This window comes from Somniosus microcephalus, chromosome 5, assembly GCF_052327205.1.
Source record: "Somniosus microcephalus isolate GS21.2 chromosome 5, FLI_Smic_1.0, whole genome shotgun sequence".
NCBI classification, from domain to species: domain Eukaryota; kingdom Metazoa; phylum Chordata; class Chondrichthyes; order Squaliformes; family Somniosidae; genus Somniosus; species Somniosus microcephalus.
The window spans coordinates 25,706,868-25,725,883 of NC_140991.1; the positions used below are offsets into that span (position 1 = coordinate 25,706,868).

General features: G+C 43.0%; 1 protein-coding gene across 2 annotated transcripts in view; it reads right to left on the reverse strand.

The window, feature by feature from the left end:
• Positions 1-1,210: 1,210 nt before the first annotated feature.
• Positions 1,211-19,016, reverse strand: part of LOC147116964 (WD repeat-containing protein 48) — a 144,462-nt gene continuing 126,656 nt past the window's right edge. For both annotated transcript variants that reach the window (XM_085987467.1, XM_085987468.1), the window contains exons 14-19: positions 11,701-11,796; positions 8,989-9,094; positions 8,501-8,588; positions 7,000-7,076; positions 3,855-4,047; positions 1,211-2,937 (exon numbers count right to left, since the gene is read on the reverse strand). In XM_085987467.1, coding sequence (XP_085843593.1) covers positions 2,842-2,937; positions 3,855-4,047; positions 7,000-7,076; positions 8,501-8,588; positions 8,989-9,094; positions 11,701-11,796 — 656 coding nt within the window. In that variant the 3' untranslated portion in view covers positions 1,211-2,841. The remainder of the gene's footprint in view (positions 2,938-3,854; positions 4,048-6,999; positions 7,077-8,500; positions 8,589-8,988; positions 9,095-11,700; positions 11,797-19,016) is intronic.

Here is a 19,016-nt window from a genome sequence, read left to right on the forward strand (position 1 = left end):
AAGTCCCTGGAGTGAGATTTGAACTCACAACCTTCTGAGCACGGCTGACGGTTCTCCAACAGGAAGCAGAGAAACAAAGCAGTAAAACCAGGAAAGGGTCTCTACACAAGAGAGACTCGCCCAGAGGCTCAAGCTGCTTTCACGTTGACTTTAAAGCAGCGACAGCGCTGCAGGGTCCCGACAGGCAGGTCTCGTGCACCCAGCAGCAACTCAGGCCAGCTGCTCTAAACACCTGGCAAAAATAAATAAATGAAAGGCCCTCCGAGTGGCCGAGCTTAGCGAATCGCTAGGTTTACACCGGGGTTGCTGTCGGGTGCGCAAACTCCGCAGGTCAAGAAGCAGAAGTGCAAGCACCCCTCTAAAGCCAATGCGAAAGCACATTCCTATGCAACCTAGAAGGACAAGGGCAGCAGGCGCATGGGAACACAAAGCCCCCCTCCAAGTCGCACACCATCCTGACTTGGGAATATATCGCCTTTCCTTCATCGTCACTGGGTCAAAATCCTGGAACTCCCTCCCTCACAGCACTGTGGGAGAACCTTCACCACACGGACTGCAGCGGTTCAAGGCAGCGGCTCACCACCACCACCTTCTCGAGGCCAATTAGGGATGGGCAATAAGTGCTGGCCTTGCCAGCGACACCCACATCCCGTAAATAAAAAAAAACTCTGCACCCTCATGGGAAGAAACGAAACGACCGTCCAGGAAAGTGAATTCTCACCCTGCCCTTTTGTATCAAAGGTCTTTTGCTGTCTCTGATATTCACTTCCTTTAAATTCAGGGCTAGATCTTACTTTGTGAGGCACTCTGGTACAAGAAATATTAAGAGCCTCGCTTGCCACTGCTACAAGTGCACACAACTTTTAATTTCAATACCGAAATGAGCTGGTGTGCACAGATTAATGGGTAGAGGGAGACAACAGCAAAATCCGGCAGGTATAAAATGGATCAGTGCTTGAAAATGGCAATAACTTGCCTCTGCAGAATGAACTTAATTAATTGTCCTTTACTTTTACATTAGTTTAGAAAAATTGCAACCTGATTTCTCAAATTGGAAAGGTTTTATGATTCATCGGTTGCACCCAAGTGCTAAAATTTACAATATAAAACATGAAGTGAAGGTTGGGTCGGAGACAAGACAGCACTGACAGCTGCAAGGGTATCCCGTCTGTTCTGTGTATCTACAGCGCATTAGATTGAAAGTACCACATTGGTTTAAATATTACTTTATTCAAGCCTTAATGTTTCAACTCTGGATCTGTAGCATCCAAAAAAAAAAAAAAATTAGTTTTGCAATCAACTACAAAGTCTCAAAAGCTTTTTTTTAAAAAAAAAGTTTAAAAAATCTTGTCATTTAATAGTCGGATGAATAAAAAAGAATCTTATTTACAACAAGTTTCTCACAAGATAGGATTTGGATCAAGGCAGCCCTTCAGCCCATTTGATTTCTTTCTTTTAGAATATCAATCATACCATCCTCCCGTTATAGCATCCCACTACAGGAAACTCTCGATTTACCGGCACCTAAATAACCGGAAATCTTGGTTAACCGGCAAAATTCAGGAGTAGGTTCAGGTAAGTTTTACTTCATATTAGTGGCCATTCCTGGATCTGTGGCTGTGTAATCGGGGTTCCTGCACTTGTTGCTAAGCAATAGGGACGCTTGGTCTGCGGCCGGGGTTCCTGCAGCTGTTGCTAAGCAACAGGGAAGCCTGGATTTGTTGCTGTGTACGGAGCTCTCGTACCTTTTAACTATACCTCTCTGTAATCCGGACTTTTTGATAAACCGGCACCACACCGGTCCCGTCGGTGCCGGATAAAAAAAGAGTTTCCTGTATTTCCATTAGCCTGGCTTCAATCACTCTCTGGCAACCCATTACCAGCTGTTGATCATTCTAATGTAAAGAAATACTTTCTGGCGTCTGTCGTGAACTTGCCCCCATAACCCTGAACTTGTGCCCTCTTGTCCTGCTATCTAGATTTAGTTCTCTTTCCAATTAAAGTATCCCTACAAGGTTTACCACCCCCCCCCCACCCCACCCATACCTCTCTCTTCTGCTAGATTAACGTTGATGGACGTAGCACCACTAACTGAGTTTAATAAAATAACAGACTAAAACTCAAGTGGCGAGAACAGTCAATCTGGGGGTACAATTCACAAATACTAAACACATTTAACTGGTAGCTGGGGAGACGGGTTGGTTTCAACACTAGCGACGAATCTGCTCTTTGCACATTCCCTTAAGATTCCATTCGCCCACCCCATTTTCTAAATGAGCCAACAAGACCGTTGACACTTAAATGACATCTAAAAAGAAATTTCTGGAATGTATGGAAACATAGCAATTCGCAGTGACGGATAACATCACGTGTAGTAAGGTGACTGCAGTAGCTAGTGTGATGCCCATGCAGGAGTAGAAGGTGACAATGAGTTAGAAACAAATAAAGGACACCTACTGGATGAGGCGGTTATGTCCATTATCTGGATCATTTATCTATGCTTTGTACACTGCACAGTGTATTCCCCGCCACACTATAAGTCTACAATAATCTGTGCCCTGTCCATTCAAATTAAGACAGTGCACTGGGAGTAAATCAGATTTACATTCTGTAATCTTCCTATGTTATATATAGCATTAGAATTTTCCGTATATTTGACGCATTTCTCCATACTGGATTAAATCGATCAGCGAGCTGGGTCTAACACAGAGCGGTGCGTGGGGGCACTGTTACTACGCTTTTCACCCAGTACAGGTAATGAAATTAGGCGCAGAGAGGAAAGTTCACAATGGAAACTACTGGCTTCTGGGAGTCGAGCCCTCTGCCATGCTTGATTAGACATCACGTCGACTTCTGCCGATAATGAAGCGTCAGATCGCCTCCACTCTTCCAGATGAAATGCTTCACTGTCCGCAGGTCCATGTTTGGATCAAGAACCTGCGGGGTTAAGTTGGAAAGGTTGAGAATCAAAACACTGGACCATGCTACTACACAATGAGAATGGCCAAGTAAATCTCAAACACCAGAATGGGGTAAGGTGATCAAAATGGAATCACCTGGGATCTTCAATCATTCACTGTATGCTCACAACCTCTTATGAGGAAATAAAAGTACTGCTTTTAATGTAGCACATTTGCAAAATAAACATCTCATAGCACTTCATACGATGAATTACTCTTGACGTGTAAAGACTTATTTAAGAAAACATGGCAACCATTTTGTGCCAACATCCCATTAACAACAGGGTGCATGATCAATTATTCTGCCTTTTTTTGGTGACAGAAAAGAGGCCAATATTCCTCTATGAATATGGCCCTGGGAATCTTTAACTTGCATCTGATCCACAGAAGTAGGCAGATGGGACATCTCATCCACAGGACAGATCCTTTGACAAGGTAACACTCTCTACGATTTAGGTGTTGGTTGAAGGATTATTATTGACCAGGATATCGGAACTCCCTTGCTCTTCTTCGAATAGTGCCATGGGATCTGTTACATCCAGCTCTGAAGGTCCCGGGCAGTTGGCTTTTAAATAGAAAAAACGTGCAAAACCGGTAATTTGAATGGGCCGCGTGGCTCCCCCAAAAAATTACAGGGAAAACTGGCAGACGGGGCCTCAATTTAACGTCTCATCTGAAAGCTGGCACTTCCGACAGTGCAGCACTCCCTCAGTACTGCACTGGGAGTGTCAGCCTGCATTATATGCTCAAGTATCTAGAGTGGGTCTTGAACCCATGACCTTCTGACTCGGAGGCAAGAGTGCTACCACTAAGCCAATGCTGATACCTTGCAGCACCAACTACTGTCTTGGCTGAGATTAACTAACTTGAGTGCAGATTAGGGATCAAGCTAACCTGATCTTGACAAAGTAGTTCAATCTTCTCCTCAGCCAGCACAGCAATATCTTCTTCTTTGTCCTGCTCTCCAGGTTTCTCATTGTTTGAGGAGCTGGTAGTTTGTGACTCGTTGTCCAGGTTGATGATCTTCTCGTAAACATGCTCCATCACTTTTCGAACCTGTAGCATGTCACTGGCTGACAAACGATCTCTGGAAAATGGTTAAAAGTCGGTAAGGAGGTTCAGTAAGCATGGCTGCAATGTGGTGCTCTGAATGCTGCTGGGAGGCAGAGCTTCACATATTAATAAATCAAGTGAAGCGACTAAAAGGTCATGGGTGCCGGAAATCAAATTAAAAACGCACTAAATTCACAGCAGGCCAGGCAGCATATTTTAAGCGCCCGCCCCAAAAACAGAGCCCCATTCAAAGCTTTAAACTCACGTTTTTCTTTCAGATGCTGCCATTTCAGGATTTCATTTTTATTTCATTAACAGTTTTTAAAAAAAGTCACATTTATGTCTTATGAGCTACGGTGTGCTTAACAGCCATAATGATTTCTGATATCAAACGAGATAGGGAACAGTATTTATTTACAGTAATGCAAAACATTCGCTCCTCGCAGTCACTCGTTAACAGCGCACGGCAGAGGAAGCAGATTCTGGGCACCTAGGGACGGGCAATAAACTAGGTCCTGCCAGCGTGGCTCAAGTCTAGGAGAACAAATAAAGCCGAGCTGCCATGTTGCTGCACAGAAACACAGACTCAAGTTGGCCAACGGTTCATATTTCAGATCAGGGTTATTAGAAGTTTTCCAGATTGAACTGATCAGTTTGCAAATCTCAAACTGCGCCACTGGTTCAGAAATTCAAATCAGAAGAAAAAACACAGACACAAACGTGACTGTATTCATAAACTGCTGCTGCTCTTTCTCGGTGGAACTTGGCAAAGCACCGCCTGTATTTTTCTGTGAGCTCTGCACAAAGAACCCGATTATTGAGAACATCTTGTTCTTGGGATCAGTATTAAATTTACGCGAGAAATGTTATAGCACATGAGCGCATAGGAGTTGCTTTGGGTCGCTGGAATCAGAATTAGCAGTTTGAGTTTACTTGCAACAGTTGCAAATATATCGGAGTTAAAATATTAATTGGCCGTTATAAGCCTGCTACATGGATTGAACTTATACATGATTGACTCTTAATCCCCTCTGATGTGCCCTAGCAAGCCACTCTGTTGTTAAAACAGCCAGTAGTTCAAGCAGAAGGCCCAACACCACCTGTTCACATCCCCAAGAACAACATTTAAAAAAATGTAATTTATACTAAGAGCAAATCCAGAAAAATAAAATCCTCAGATAGGGCTGTGGGAATGTGAAAGGTACTAGCCCAGCTAGCCATGGGTACAGGACCAACTGAGATGTTTAAAAGGGTGATGGGTATTTACTTGGGAAGGAAGGGGTATTAGAAAAGGCGTGCAATTGGAGTTAAACAAAGAGCCACCATGGCTAACAAAACAGCGAAGCAGGTGTGACGAGCCGAATGGCCTGCTCCAGTTCCTACGCTCCGAAAGTTCTCACTCTGCAGGCCTGCAAAAGCTTCTTCTAAATGAAAGCGGACTGCAATGGCATATGCTGAAGTAGTTAAAGACTGGACTAGTACAACTGGATATTAACTAGTGATGATGTCACCAATAGAGACGGAAGATCAATATAGCTAGCTCATCTCGCCCTTCCTCCTTCTGGAGTAGCAGCTTGCCTCCTCCAGATAGCCTGGCTGAGAATGGGGACTTTCATCCTACGACAACACTGTGCTGTGCAACTGGGGTGCTGATTTTGTCTTCAGACACATTTTCAATCATACAGGCGAATAATGGCCACAGATGTACAACAGGTTTATTAAGCTTTTTCTTGCCTCTCGTTTCTAGCTTTTACAGCAGTAGCACTTGCGAGTTGCACAATCTCCATGTACTACCAGCACAATAGTGACGTTTTTATGAAAGAAACAGGTTTTATAAACATCAGACACAAAAACTCCACAATCATACAGGTCTTTACAGAGATGATTAAGAATTAAGAGATATTAATAGCACTGTCTGATTTTGCTCTTAGAGAGCTCAAGGAAGAAAGTGACCCTTAAAATGAGAGATCACAGGGTGCTGGTGACGGGTACGGTAGCATAGTGGTTATGTTACTGGACTAGTAATCCAGAGGCTTGGACTAATGATCTGACGACGCGAGTTCAAATCTCACCATGGCAGCTGGCTAATTTAAATAAAAAATAAATAAAAAGCTAGCATCAGTAATGGTGACCATAAAACTACCGGATTGTTGTAAAAACCCATCTGGTTCACTAATGTCCTTTAGGGAAGGAAATCTGCCATCCTTACCCGGTCTGGCCTATATGTGACCCCAGACCCACAGCAGTGTGGTTGACTCTTAACTGCCCTCTGAAATGGCCTAGCTCAGTTGTATTCAAGAAAGCGGCTCACCACCACCTCCTCGAGGGCAATTAGGGATCGGCAATAAATGCTTGCCATGCCGGCGACGCCCACATCCCATGAATGAAAAAAAAAAGGGGAATAAAGCCCACGAAAGAATGGTCATCCATGGGCTCGGGATGGAGCATGCCTGATGGCCTAATCTTGCGCCAGACAGTCCTTTCTAACCGAGGATTATCTAAGGCTTCACAACACTGGTTGCCAGGTTTTTTTGGCGACACTGATTTGCCTGAACTGCTTGCTGCAATGCAAAGCACGGCGACAATCAACACTTTTAAAGGGAAAAACTGTCAGTTACGCTGACAGTTAATTTTTTGTAAGCAGTTTTTCCAATCACTTTATAATAAATAGTCACACTAAACACTGAAAGGCTAAATAAAATAGGATCAATTTCAGCAGATACAACAGATTTCCAATCAGCACAGTATTACTTTACAAAACGCAGCCCTTTGATATCCTACAACACAATGCTCACTGCGCAAACCCAACAGTCTTAAACCTGCATTTGCACATTCCCTCTGATCTAATTGAGGTCCAAAGAACAAAAGATCCAAAGATGTAGGGGGAAAAAAAAGGTAGTTGTTCTCAGCTCTAAAGCAGGAGCAAATTATCTGCTTAGGGGAAATGAATATCTTTCTGAAGGGCTCTTTCATTAGGTCTACTTACTTCTTAAGCGTCTTTGCTCCTGAAGAAGAATGAGGCTGGAGGTAGAATGGGATTTTGTTGAATTTGGGCATGTTTTTCTGCAAAAGAAGAACGAGAAAAGTAAGAGTGACGCAGAAAGTCCACAGCACCACAACCACAAAGAAATCTGAGCAAGAAACCAAAAGGAAACAAAGCAGTCAGATACCCTATAAGAATTATTTATTGGACCGCGTGTGTTTAACAAGTAGCATTGCTCTATTGCTGGCGATTCCTGTTCAAAATCAGCACAATAAGATTTTCCATCGTATTATCTTGGCTGCTGTGCAAGAGATTCTGCATCATCCTATTTTTAAAATGGTAAATAAAAGCATGCCACCATCTCAGGCAACAGGTTTACTTATTTAATTAGTTAATTAAATGAAGGGAGCGGGGGAAAGCAAATTAAGAGGTTGCACAAGACCAGCACTGTATGTAATTCTGATTATCTAAATCACAGGAAGGATTTTATTGCCATTGAGAGGGAACAGAGGCGAGGAAACAGGATGATGCCAGGTACCAGAGACACAAGGAACTAGGAAAAATTGAAAAGTAAAACTGGGTTTAATCTCCTTGCAAAAGGGGAGACTTTGAGGTGACCCAATTGAAGGTTGAGATGAAGACAGTTCATCTTGGCAAAGGGTTGTCTGGTGAAAGGTTTAAATAACATGGCACACTAGTTTAAATAAATGGAATTTAGGAGCCAAAGGTAATAGCGAACACTCTCCTGCCCCCTATGTGTAAGGCAGTCAAATACATTGAATTGCACAGACCATGATGATTCCAGGTTTGACTCCCCAGTCTAAATTGAGTTAGGGGAGCTCAGCTTAAGCAGCACCTGCAACAGTGCAACTTGCCTCAGTTCCCACTGGCAAGAAAGGGTGGGGAAAAAAATCCAAGTCAGCTAGTATCGCTGGTTCTGATCGCTATCCATGATCGCTATCCAGTAACCCCGCCCAGACCGTGAACATCAGGCAAGGGCAGGATCTAGCTGGGCTGTGGTGCCCTCCACAGTCAAAAGCCAAGCATGAAGAACTCACCAAGGCTGCTGGTGTCCATGGAACCAGCGATCTTGCAAAACGCCTGAATTCCAACGGGAGCCTTTCCATGATCCTGAAAATCTGTGCGTTTTAACAGGACGCTCAATATCCTTTAAAAGCTGTGATGCGAATTTATTTTTGGTCTTGTCCACAAGAAAAAATCTTACACCCACAATAACTTAACAAAATAGCGTTTACTGTTTATATAACCCAAGGGAACCTTCATTCAGATTCTGGGCTCCAATTTCTTGCCATGTGCTCAGCAGTACTGCTACCGAACTCTTGATGAATTTGGAATAAATCACTTTTAGCGGCTCACTGCTAGTTAAATAAGGTATCACTAAACAATGCAATGTAGTGAAACAGTTTTGAAGATCAAATAAATATGCTGCATCACTTAGTCGGTTCTGTGCTGGTGGGCGAACTGAATCAGATAAGTTACTTACGTCTACAGTGATGTCGATAACCCATTGAGGCACAGTTTCATTTAGAAGCATGGATTCGGTTTCACCCCCTGCATCCCGACACAAAAGCCTGCAAAGAAGAATTTAATAAAGTGCTACTGTCTCTGCTCAATGATTTAGGAAGGGGGGGGGGGGGGGGGGGAAGTGAAAAGACAGAAGGGGAAAAAGAACATATGTTGACGACAGATTTAAAAACAGAATATTCAAGAATTTGGGCAACAAGATAAAAAAGGTGCTGTTAGTGGACTTGAATCTATAATGCAAACCTAGGTTAGTTCAGTCCTCTCCACTTTCACTGCCAGAATGAATATTTAATTCCTTTTAGGTTTAGTTAGCAGTTGCAAAGTAATAAGGCTTGGCATTGGTCTAGGCTGATTAGTTAACATTTTCCTAAAGCTACGCATTGAATCCTCGGTGTCGTTTATTTTGCTGTTGGCCACAGGAATGTTAGAATATACGGTATACAATACCTGAAGAGAGTGCGACCCCCAGCCTCGCCAAAGATGACTGGAGTGTGTGGTGGCACTTGGAAATACCCATTGCCTTTCTGTATCCGGTTCTCTTGCTCACCATTAACTGAAATGAAAAAAAACCCCTCAATTTTCTTAAATAAAATCTACCTTTAAAGTTGGTCATTTGGATTACGTAGTTCTATCACCATTTAAATAAAAGGTCATGCTTTACGAGACGCAATTCAACAGCCTAAACGAATTCCACAACCTCTGCCGATAAGAAATAAATGATCTATAACAGAATTACAGCACAGAAGCAGGCCACTCGCCCCAAGTGGTCTATGCCAGTATTTATACTCCACACGAGCTTCCTCCCACCCTACTTCAGCTAATCCTCTCAGTATGTCCATCTATTCCTTTCTCCCTCATGTACTTATTTAGCTTTCCCTTAATTGCATCTATACTATTCGCCTCAATTACTCCCTGTGGTGGCTAGTTCCACATTCTAACCACTCTCTGGGTAAAGAAGTTTCTCCTGAATTCTTTATTGGATTTATCAATAACTATCTTACAATTATAAACCCTAGTTTTGGACTTCCCCACTGACATCATTGTGTCTCAATCATACCAGCCTTTCAACTCAAATACAGTATAATCAAACAGCCCAGTAGAACTTCCGATCAACCAGGAACGCTAACCTGCTCAGACAACTGATTTAATACCTGCGAAAAAGTAATGCACACGCAGGAAAGTAGGAGAGTGTTAAGCTTTCACACACAGGAACAGGAGGAGGCTATTCAGCCCGTTGAGCCTGTTCTGCCATTTAATTCGATCATGGCCGATCTGTAGCCCAACTCCATCCACCTGCCATGGCTCCATATCACCTAATACCCTTGGGCGAGCAAACATTTATCGCTCAGATTCAAAATTATTAATTGATCTAGCATCTACTGCTTTCTGCAGGAACTTTGCTGATTGGAAGTTCTACCCTCCTATGTTTTAAAAGGTTTAAGAGCTTCATAGAGAACTATAATAATGGGGATAACTGTAACATATTACTAAATGGAGTTTATTGGTCATTTTATTTACTGCACATAACTCCTTGGTATTGTACAATGGAGTCTAATATTGCTACCCATTGCATTTATGTTGCTGTTCGAGCCACATATGCCTTTTCAGCTTTGAAAAATTGGTGCCCAGATTAATTAATGCCACTGACAACACGTACTAACAGCACCTTACGAGAACAATCAAGTTTGAACATATAGCATTGCCAGAAGGAACTGATTTGTTCCCAATGAGTAGGACGGAGCGCTCCGTCAATTATTGCACTCGGGCAACTTTGTAGAACTCAACCCCACTCAAAAAAAAGAGTTAACTTCAACATAATGTAATGGTTTCGCTCCTTCGCTGAAACCCCAGACAAGGCTGCTGTTGGCAACCTGTGAAGAGCAAGCCAAGAAAGGAAATAACCACTGGTAGAAATCACTTAGTGCCGCACAAATACAGAATACCAGATCCATCTACAAGTGAAAAAAGAGCGTCCATTTATCAACTTGGACTGTTAGCTATTGGGTTAAGAACACAAAGGGAAAACAGTAAAGGATTTGCTACTTTCTTCCTTCCTGTTTTTTTTGTTCCCATTTCTACTTTTGAAGGGTTATGCATCAGTTCATTCTTTACGTTTAGCTCTTAACTGCTTTCAAAGTCTTGCTCAAGCTCAAACCCTTCAACCATGCCTCGTGTCCCCTCCCTAACCGTCTCCGCTTTCCCCCCTCCAGTGCTCTCTTCCTCCTTGATGTAAGAGAACTTTAAGATGCCTTCTCGCACGTGAGGTGGATTGTGCAAGTAGCTACTGTTGCTTGACACTGTAAAACCATGTGCTCTAGCCCTGTGGACTGCCTTATAGTCTCATTTACTTAAAACGATATAAATGCAAGTTCTATCTTCCTAGACTGCATTAATCCGCTTCCAATTGCAATATTATCTTTTAATCTCAAGTTTCCAATTTATGCGTCTGCCGCAGCCAAGAGAGTTTGACAAAAGTCTTTCTGTGAGAGTTTGGCTGGGAAAGAATGCCTGATCACAAAGGCGGCAGCTGGACTGCAATTCCAGCTGGACTATAAAACAGTCCACAGGGAGAGAGAGCGCATGGTTTTACAGTGTCGAGCAACAGTAACTACTTGCATTTCGCACAGTGCACCTCACAACTGATGGGAGTTCCTGCTCTTTAGCACCATTCCTTTTCTTGATGTACATTTTCAGTTAAGATACTGGCATAACTTTTTAAAAATTAAACTGGATGCACTTGCAACAATCAAGTTTGCTGGACAAGCAATGCACTATTACATCAGAGTGGCAGGCCGCGAGTTTGCCCAATGCGTTGAGTTACCAATGTAGCCACGCTGATATTGGGAGGTTCCCGACAGGTACTTACCCTTGACTGGAAGCGGAGTGACTGACAGAGCGCTAGGTGCTAATTTTTCAATGCCATCAGTAAATAGCTAAGAGACGGTCGCTCGCCCCCTTGGCTGCAGATGATGTGCGCTTTAGGGAGTCCAAGAATGAGGAGAAAAATAACCTTAAGGACTTAAAACTTGTATAATATTGTGCCATCGTGTAAGAAAGGACAGGGGCATGTTATGATAAAGATATCAACTTCTTCAATTTTTGAACAAATTCTACATTCATCTGCTCTTAACATGACCAATTTTGAAACAAAATACTGACCCATATTCATTTCATTTTCCTCTTCATCCATAGGAATGATGTGTGTTCTTGGCCAATACTCCAACAAAGCCTGAAGCAACAGTCCTCCGAGGTTAACTGTAACATGGAAGCAGTCAGTTTAATTAAAAAGAAAATGGCTAATAAAAAGATATATCTGGGTGCTTTTAAGACCAAGAATAAAATAGATATTTGAAACCATAATCATAACTCAGGAATGTACAGGATGAGAAGAAACTATTCTGGTCCACTTAGCTGGTCTCTGGGACATCTACACTTTTCACAGTATCTTAAAGATACATACTTCTCCCTTGCATAAATGCTGGAAAAGATTCATAGGATCTTAAGTAGGCCATTTTGCCCCTCCAGCCTATTCCACCATTCAATTAGATCATGACTGATCTGTGTTTCAACTCCATTTACCCATCTTTGATGTATATCCCTATACCCTTACCCAAGAAAAATCTTTCGATCTCAAGTCTTGAAGATTTCAATTCACCTGCACAACAGGCATGCACAGCCTTTTGGGAGAGCGAGTTCTAGATTTCCACTACCATTTGAGTGAAAAAGTGCGTCCTGATTTCACTAAATGGCCTCGCTCTAATTTTATTATGCCTTCTTGTTCTGGATTCCCACACCAGAAAAAATAGCTTCTCGGCATTTACCTCATCAAATCTCTATCATTTTAAAGACTTCGATTAGATCACCTCTCGACCATCTAAACTCAAGGAAATACAAGCCACATTTATGCAAACCGTCTTTATAATTTAACCCTTTAAGACGTGGTATAATTCTGGGGAACCTGCATTGTACCCTTCCAAAACCAATATATTTTACTGAGGTGTGTTGCCAACTGAACACAGGTAGAATCTGATCAAGGCTCTGTACTACTGAAGCATCGCGTCCTCACTTTTGATTTCCAGCCCCCTTGAGAGAAAGGCCAACAATCCATTAGCCTTTTTGATTACTTTTTGTTCCTGTGCACTAGCAGTTAGTGATGTGTGTACATGGACACTAAAATCTCTTTGCTTCTTCATAGCTCCTAGTCCCTCACCATTAAGAAGATATTCCGAGTTGTCTTTCTTGGATCCATAAGAACATAAGAAATAGGAGCAGGAGTAGGCCAATCGGCCCCTCGAGCCTGCTCCGCCATTCAATAAGATCATGGCTGATCTGATCCTAACTGCCAATCTATTATCACAGAACCATCTCCTGAATCTAACAGAATTAGACGCACGAAATAGGAGCAGGATCAGGCTACACGGCCCCTGGGCCCGCTCCGCTACCCACAGGGCCATGACCGATCCGAACCTAGACTCATGTCCAAATTCCTGCCCGCTCCCCGTAACCCTTAATTCCCTTTACTTCTAGGAAACTGTCTATTGCTGTTTTAAATTTATGTAATGATGTAGCTTCTACAGCTTTTTGGGGCAGCATATTCCATGGACCTACCACCCTCTGAGTGAAGTAGTTCCTCCTCATCTCAGTTTTGAAAGAGCAGCCCCTTATTCTAAGACTATGCCCCCTAGTTCTAGTTTCACCCATCGGGAACATCCTCCCCACATCCTCCACCCGATCCAACCCCTTCACAATCTTATATGTTTCAATAAGATCGCCTCTCATTCTTCTGAACTCCAATGAGTAGAGTCCCAATCTACTCAACCTCTCCTCATATGTCCATCCCCTCATCCCCGGGATTAACCGAGTGAACCTTCTTTGTACTGACTCGAGAGCAAGTATGTCCTTTCTTAAGTATGGACACCAAAACTGTACGCAGTATTCCAGGTGCGGTCTCACCAATACCTTGTACAACTGAAGCAATACCTCCCTATTTTTTATATTCTATCCCCCTAGCAATGAAAGCCAACATTCCATTGGCCTTCTTAATCACTTGCTGCACCTGCATACTAACCTTTTGAGTTTCGTGCACCAGGACCCCCAGATCCCTTTGTACTTCAGTACTTTCCAGTTTCTTGCCATTAAGATAATAACTTGCTCTACGATTTTTCCTGCCAAAGTGCATAACCTCACACTTTCCAGTATTGTATTCCATCTGCCAAATCTCTGCCCACTTACTTAGCCTGTCTATGTCCCCTTGCAGGTTTTTTTATGTCCTCCTCACTCACTACTTTCCCTCCCATCTTAGTATCATCTGCAAACTTTGATATGTTACACTCGGTCCCCTCCTCCAAATCGTTAATATAGATTGTAAAGAGTTGGGGACCCAGCACTGACCCCTGCGGAACATCCAAAGTGGATGACCTCACGATTCCCCACATCGAATTCTACCTGCCATAGTTTTGCCCATTCACATAGATTGCCTGTGTCCTTTTGCAATTTCCTGATTCGCACAACTTACCGTGCCTCCTAACTTAAGGTCATCTGCAAACTTGGATATATAACTCTCTGTTCCTTCATCCAAGTCATTAATATATGGTGCAAAGCTGAGTCACTTGCATTTCAATTAATTCCCAGATATTGAATTGACTGGATGCCAAATGCATGGACACCTCTAGCAATTCAGCTTCTTGAGTGACTCTCACAATTACCATGATTATTTTCTGTAGCATGACGTTAAGTTAAGCAAGAAGAACTTGATGTTCATATCCTAAGAGCAGGCAACAAAGCTCTGCTTTCCCCAGCAGATCTGTGTCTGCCCCACACAGTTTAGTTACCTTCTCATTTAGAACCATTTAAACCTTTACCATAATTTGAAAGAAATGGAGGTGAAATACAGCGTCCAGCTCTCCAAAGTGTAGACACATGGAAAGTAAATGCCCAACATCCACAGGAGCGGCAGTACACAGAATTTACAACACAGCAACAGGCCATTCTGCCCAACTGGTCGGTGCTGGTGCTTGTGCTCCACATGAGCCTCCTCCCACACAAGTAAAGTTACAACTGTTGGGTATTAAAAAGCTGGGAAAAGATCTATTGCAATACGGTAATTTCCGATGGGAATGGTTTGGTAATGAGAAAGGTTTTGGTAATTTCTTTTTGCAGAAGGGCACAAATTGGTAGAGCCTTGTATTATCTTCAGCAATGTCACATGCAAGTGAAATAACATGTTTCAATGGCGTTTGCACAGAATCATTGAAGTTTCAGTGCTTGAAGTGCCTGTTTGGCCTAGTTCCACATAGGAGCTATTTACCTTAATCCTATTTCCATGCTCCTTTCTCATACCCGTCAATATATTTCTAATTCCCTTGTTAATAACTTGGCTTCAATAACTACTTATGGTAATGCGATCTGTATTCTAAATCCTTTGTGTGAAAAATTCTCACATGTCTAATATGTGTAATGAAATGAGATTTTTTTTAAAAAGGATACCATTTTAAAATTTCCCAGGTTATAGTCGCTATTTAATCTTTTGATGCAAACTTTTAGGGAATAAATAACTGCAGCGGTGTGCAATAGAAACTCGGCTGCCATAATTTAAAAAATGGCACGGGTACTATAGTGTCATGGTTACGTTACTGGACTGATAACCCAGAGAACGCAAGTTCAAATCCCACCACATCAGTTTGAGAATTTGAATTCAGTTTAAAAAAAGTCAGTAAACGAATCTGTCCGATTGTCATTAAAAACCCAACTGATTCACTAATGTCCTTTAGGGAAGGAAGGAAGGAAACTTGCCATCCTTACACAAGGTCTGGCCTATATATGGCTCCACTTCAACACATAACTACGTATGGCTCCACTTTAACAACACATAACTACCCTCTGACGTAGTCTAGCAAGCCACGCAGTTGTAACAAATTTCTATAAAGAAAAGCAGCTGAAGAAGACAGCCCATCACCACCTTCTCATAGAAAAATAGGAGCAGGAGTAGTGGCCCTTCGAGCCTGCTCCGCCATTCAATATGATTATGGCTGATCCTCTATCTCAATACCATATTCCCGCTCTCTCCCCATACCCCTTGATGCTTTTTGTGTCTAGAAATTTATCTATCTCCTTCTTAAATATATTCAGTGACTTGGCCTCCACAGCCTTCTGTGGTAGAGAATTCCACAGGTTCACCACCCTCAGTGAAGAAATTTCTCCTCATCTCAGTCCTAAATGTCCTACCCCTTATCCTGAGACTGTGACCCCTCGTTCTAGGCCCCCCCCCCAGCCAGAGGAAACATCCTCGCTGCATCCAGTCTGTCTAGCCCTGTCAGAATTTTATACATTTTAATGGGATCCCCTCTCATTCTTCTAAACTCTAGTGAATACAGGCCTAAGCTACCCAATCTCTCCTCATACGACAGTCCTACCACCCCAGGAATCAGTCTGGTGAACCTTCGCTGCACTCCCTCTACAGCAAGTATATCTTTTCTTGGGTAAGGAGGCCAGGGCAACTAGAGATGGGAAATAAATGCCAGCCTTGCCTGCAACGCCCACACCCCGAGAATGAATAAGGTAAAAAAAAAATCCCACTGGTTTCCCTGCATCTCTGGCAGGTTTACAAATCCTGCCTTCGCCAGTTCATTAGTTCTCTGTAACACACTGCCAACACTTGAAAGCAAAAGGAGAAACCTTTTTAAAAACTAATCTGGAGAAATAGCCCAAGAAAAAAAAATATATTCTAGGTAATTAACTTCTTAGGTCAAACAATGCACTCTGCCAGAAGTATCAATTATTTTTCAAACAGACTGGCATTGTCGGTGAACTTCTGAACTCGAACCCAATGGAAAGCAAATCAGGTTTGCCTCTCCACACTTTAGCGTTTGGCCATTTATAATTAATGCTGCTATTACACTGCCACTTTCTTCTTAATGTGAACTGGTTTCAGATGGCACTGATGGAAAAGTCGCAGCACAAGTTGGGAGTCAGGTTGATCTAACTTCTGAAAAATAGGGGAACCAGTAGTCAGTTGCTAGGCCACTTCTAGCAGGTATCCGTACACAAGCTGTAGTCAAACTCCAGCTTGGTGCAAAGCCACATGCAAGTGACCAGGTGGTTCTTTGGAACCTGCCTCCCCCCTAAACTTATTTTCTTAAACTTAGCATGGCATCCTTTTAATGTCAGGATGCTCCTGCCCCCATGTTCAAACTATGTGCTTGGGGAGGCCATGCTCTGCGCATGCATTCAAGTACACTCACGTTAAGTTCCCTTCTAATTGGGGAGAGTGCAATGCAGAGTGGCATGCAGCCAGCGGTATAATTCTGGGCTGCCAGCTGCACATCACACTAGTAGGATGTCAGCCTAAGGGGTAGGAGTTAGAGGAGCTGATGTGTCATGTAGCCTGGCAGTTGCTCAACCTACAATACCATTGCGTGCAGCTCCCATAAATGAGCCACAGTCAGACATACGTCATTGCCCCTCAAATTTACATCAGAAAAACACCCATTGGCATCTCTGAAAATGCTCAATACAAGGACGTGCTGTTAAGCACCATGTGCAGAGCACTGCAATATCATTCAATAACAAGAGACAGGCAATGGTTGCACTTAAGAGTTCCTGAATCATTCACTGAGATGAAACACAGCTCCCCCAGACAGCTTAGCTGGCACACTGTGCAGTGCGGAGTCAAAGACGAGACGGTCCCAGAGTTCCTCATCCCGATTGCTACCCAGTCACTTGTGCTGGAAAGCTCACGTGTGTGGGATGCGAGGCGAGGACAGGAACGCACTCAGCTGTGATGCCCTCCGTTGTGGAAAAGCCCGGCAACACGCCAATATTTAGATTCTCGGATGAGGAATGGCACTTGGGTGAGGGATAACCAACATAACCCAAAAGAAGCCAGCCCCCTCAGGGGACAATGTGAAAAAAATACGGCTGCAGAAAAATATTTCACAGCATTGCATTTAGAAAATAATTTTCTGTAATGTTCATGTTGAGTATTTACGAAGAGCAGAAATAAAGAAATGTATCCGGGCATGACTGCATAATATTTCTTCATTCGCACCATTCTTGCAACAAACTATAACAAGTTATTCTGCAGCAACAATTTCAGTCTTCACACGTTGAATGTCACGGGCATACCCTTCCGGCAACAAAGAGCTAATTGTTAATTTGGAATTGAACAGCGTCCTGCTATTGTATATTTTCTAAAGGTTACTTGGAAGGAGTTCTCCTCAATTTGAGAGCGCAGTTCTGAAACTCCCTCGTGCACAACAGAACTGTGAGGTTGCAGCTGATCAGTTCCGAGTGCTTCAGGGAGCTGGGAATACATCATTCATTCAGATGGAAAGCCTTCAAACTAACCATGTACAGTTTTTTGTACAAATTGCTGATTGCTTGAAGCCACTAATGTAAGCAGGGTCTCTTTGGGTTTGAGCTGGCTCCAATATAACATGCCTGGCAATGGGAGGCTGGAATCAAGCCAATCAATCGCAGATTAGGTAATCCAATACACAGAAACAGGAGTAGACCATTCAGCCCCTCGCGCCTGTTCCGCCATCCAATTAGATGATGGCTGATCTGTACCTCAACTCCATCCACCCGCCTTTGTTCCATATCCCTTGAAACCCTTACCTGACAAAATTCAATCAATCTCAGTCTTGAAAATTTCAATTGACCCAGTATCCAAAGTGTTCTGGGGGAGAGAATTCCACATTTCCACCACACTGTGTGGAAAAAGTGAGATTTCACTCCTGAATAGCCTAGCTCTAATTTTAAGATTTAACCTTTTAAGCCTCTGTATCATCATCACGAATCTGCACTGCACCCCCTCCAAGGCCAATATATCCATCCGGAAGAATGGTTCCCAGAACTGAATGCAGTGCTCCAGACGGTGTCTGACCAAGGCCCTGTACAACTGAAGCATAACTTCCACCCCTTTGTATTCCAACCCGAGAACAAAGGCCAACACTCCATTAACCTTTATCATTACTTTTTGTACCTGTGCAATAGCTTTCAGTGGTGTGTGTACCCGGACACCCAAATCCCTTTTGCTCCTCCACAGTTTCGAGTCTCCCGTTAAGAAAATATTCCGATTTGTCTTTCTCAGATTCAAAGTGGATGGCCTCATACTTTCCCACATTGAATTCCATCTGCCATAGCTTTGCCCACTCACTTCCCTCTCCCATCTGCACAACTTAATGTGCCTCCTAACTTCGGGTCATCGGCAAAATTGGATACACAACTCCCTATACTTTCATCCAAGTATTAATATACGTACGGTGAAAAGCGGAGACCCCTGTACAGATCCCGAGGGAACACCGCTTGTCACATCCCGCCAATCAGAGTACATTCCTTTTAGCCCATCTCTCTGCTCTTATCTCTCAACCAACTTCCCACCTATGTCGCAAGATTACCGCCAATTCCATGAACTTTCATTTTTGCTAATAATCTCTTGCGTGGAACCTTATCAAATGCCTTATTAAAGGCCATAC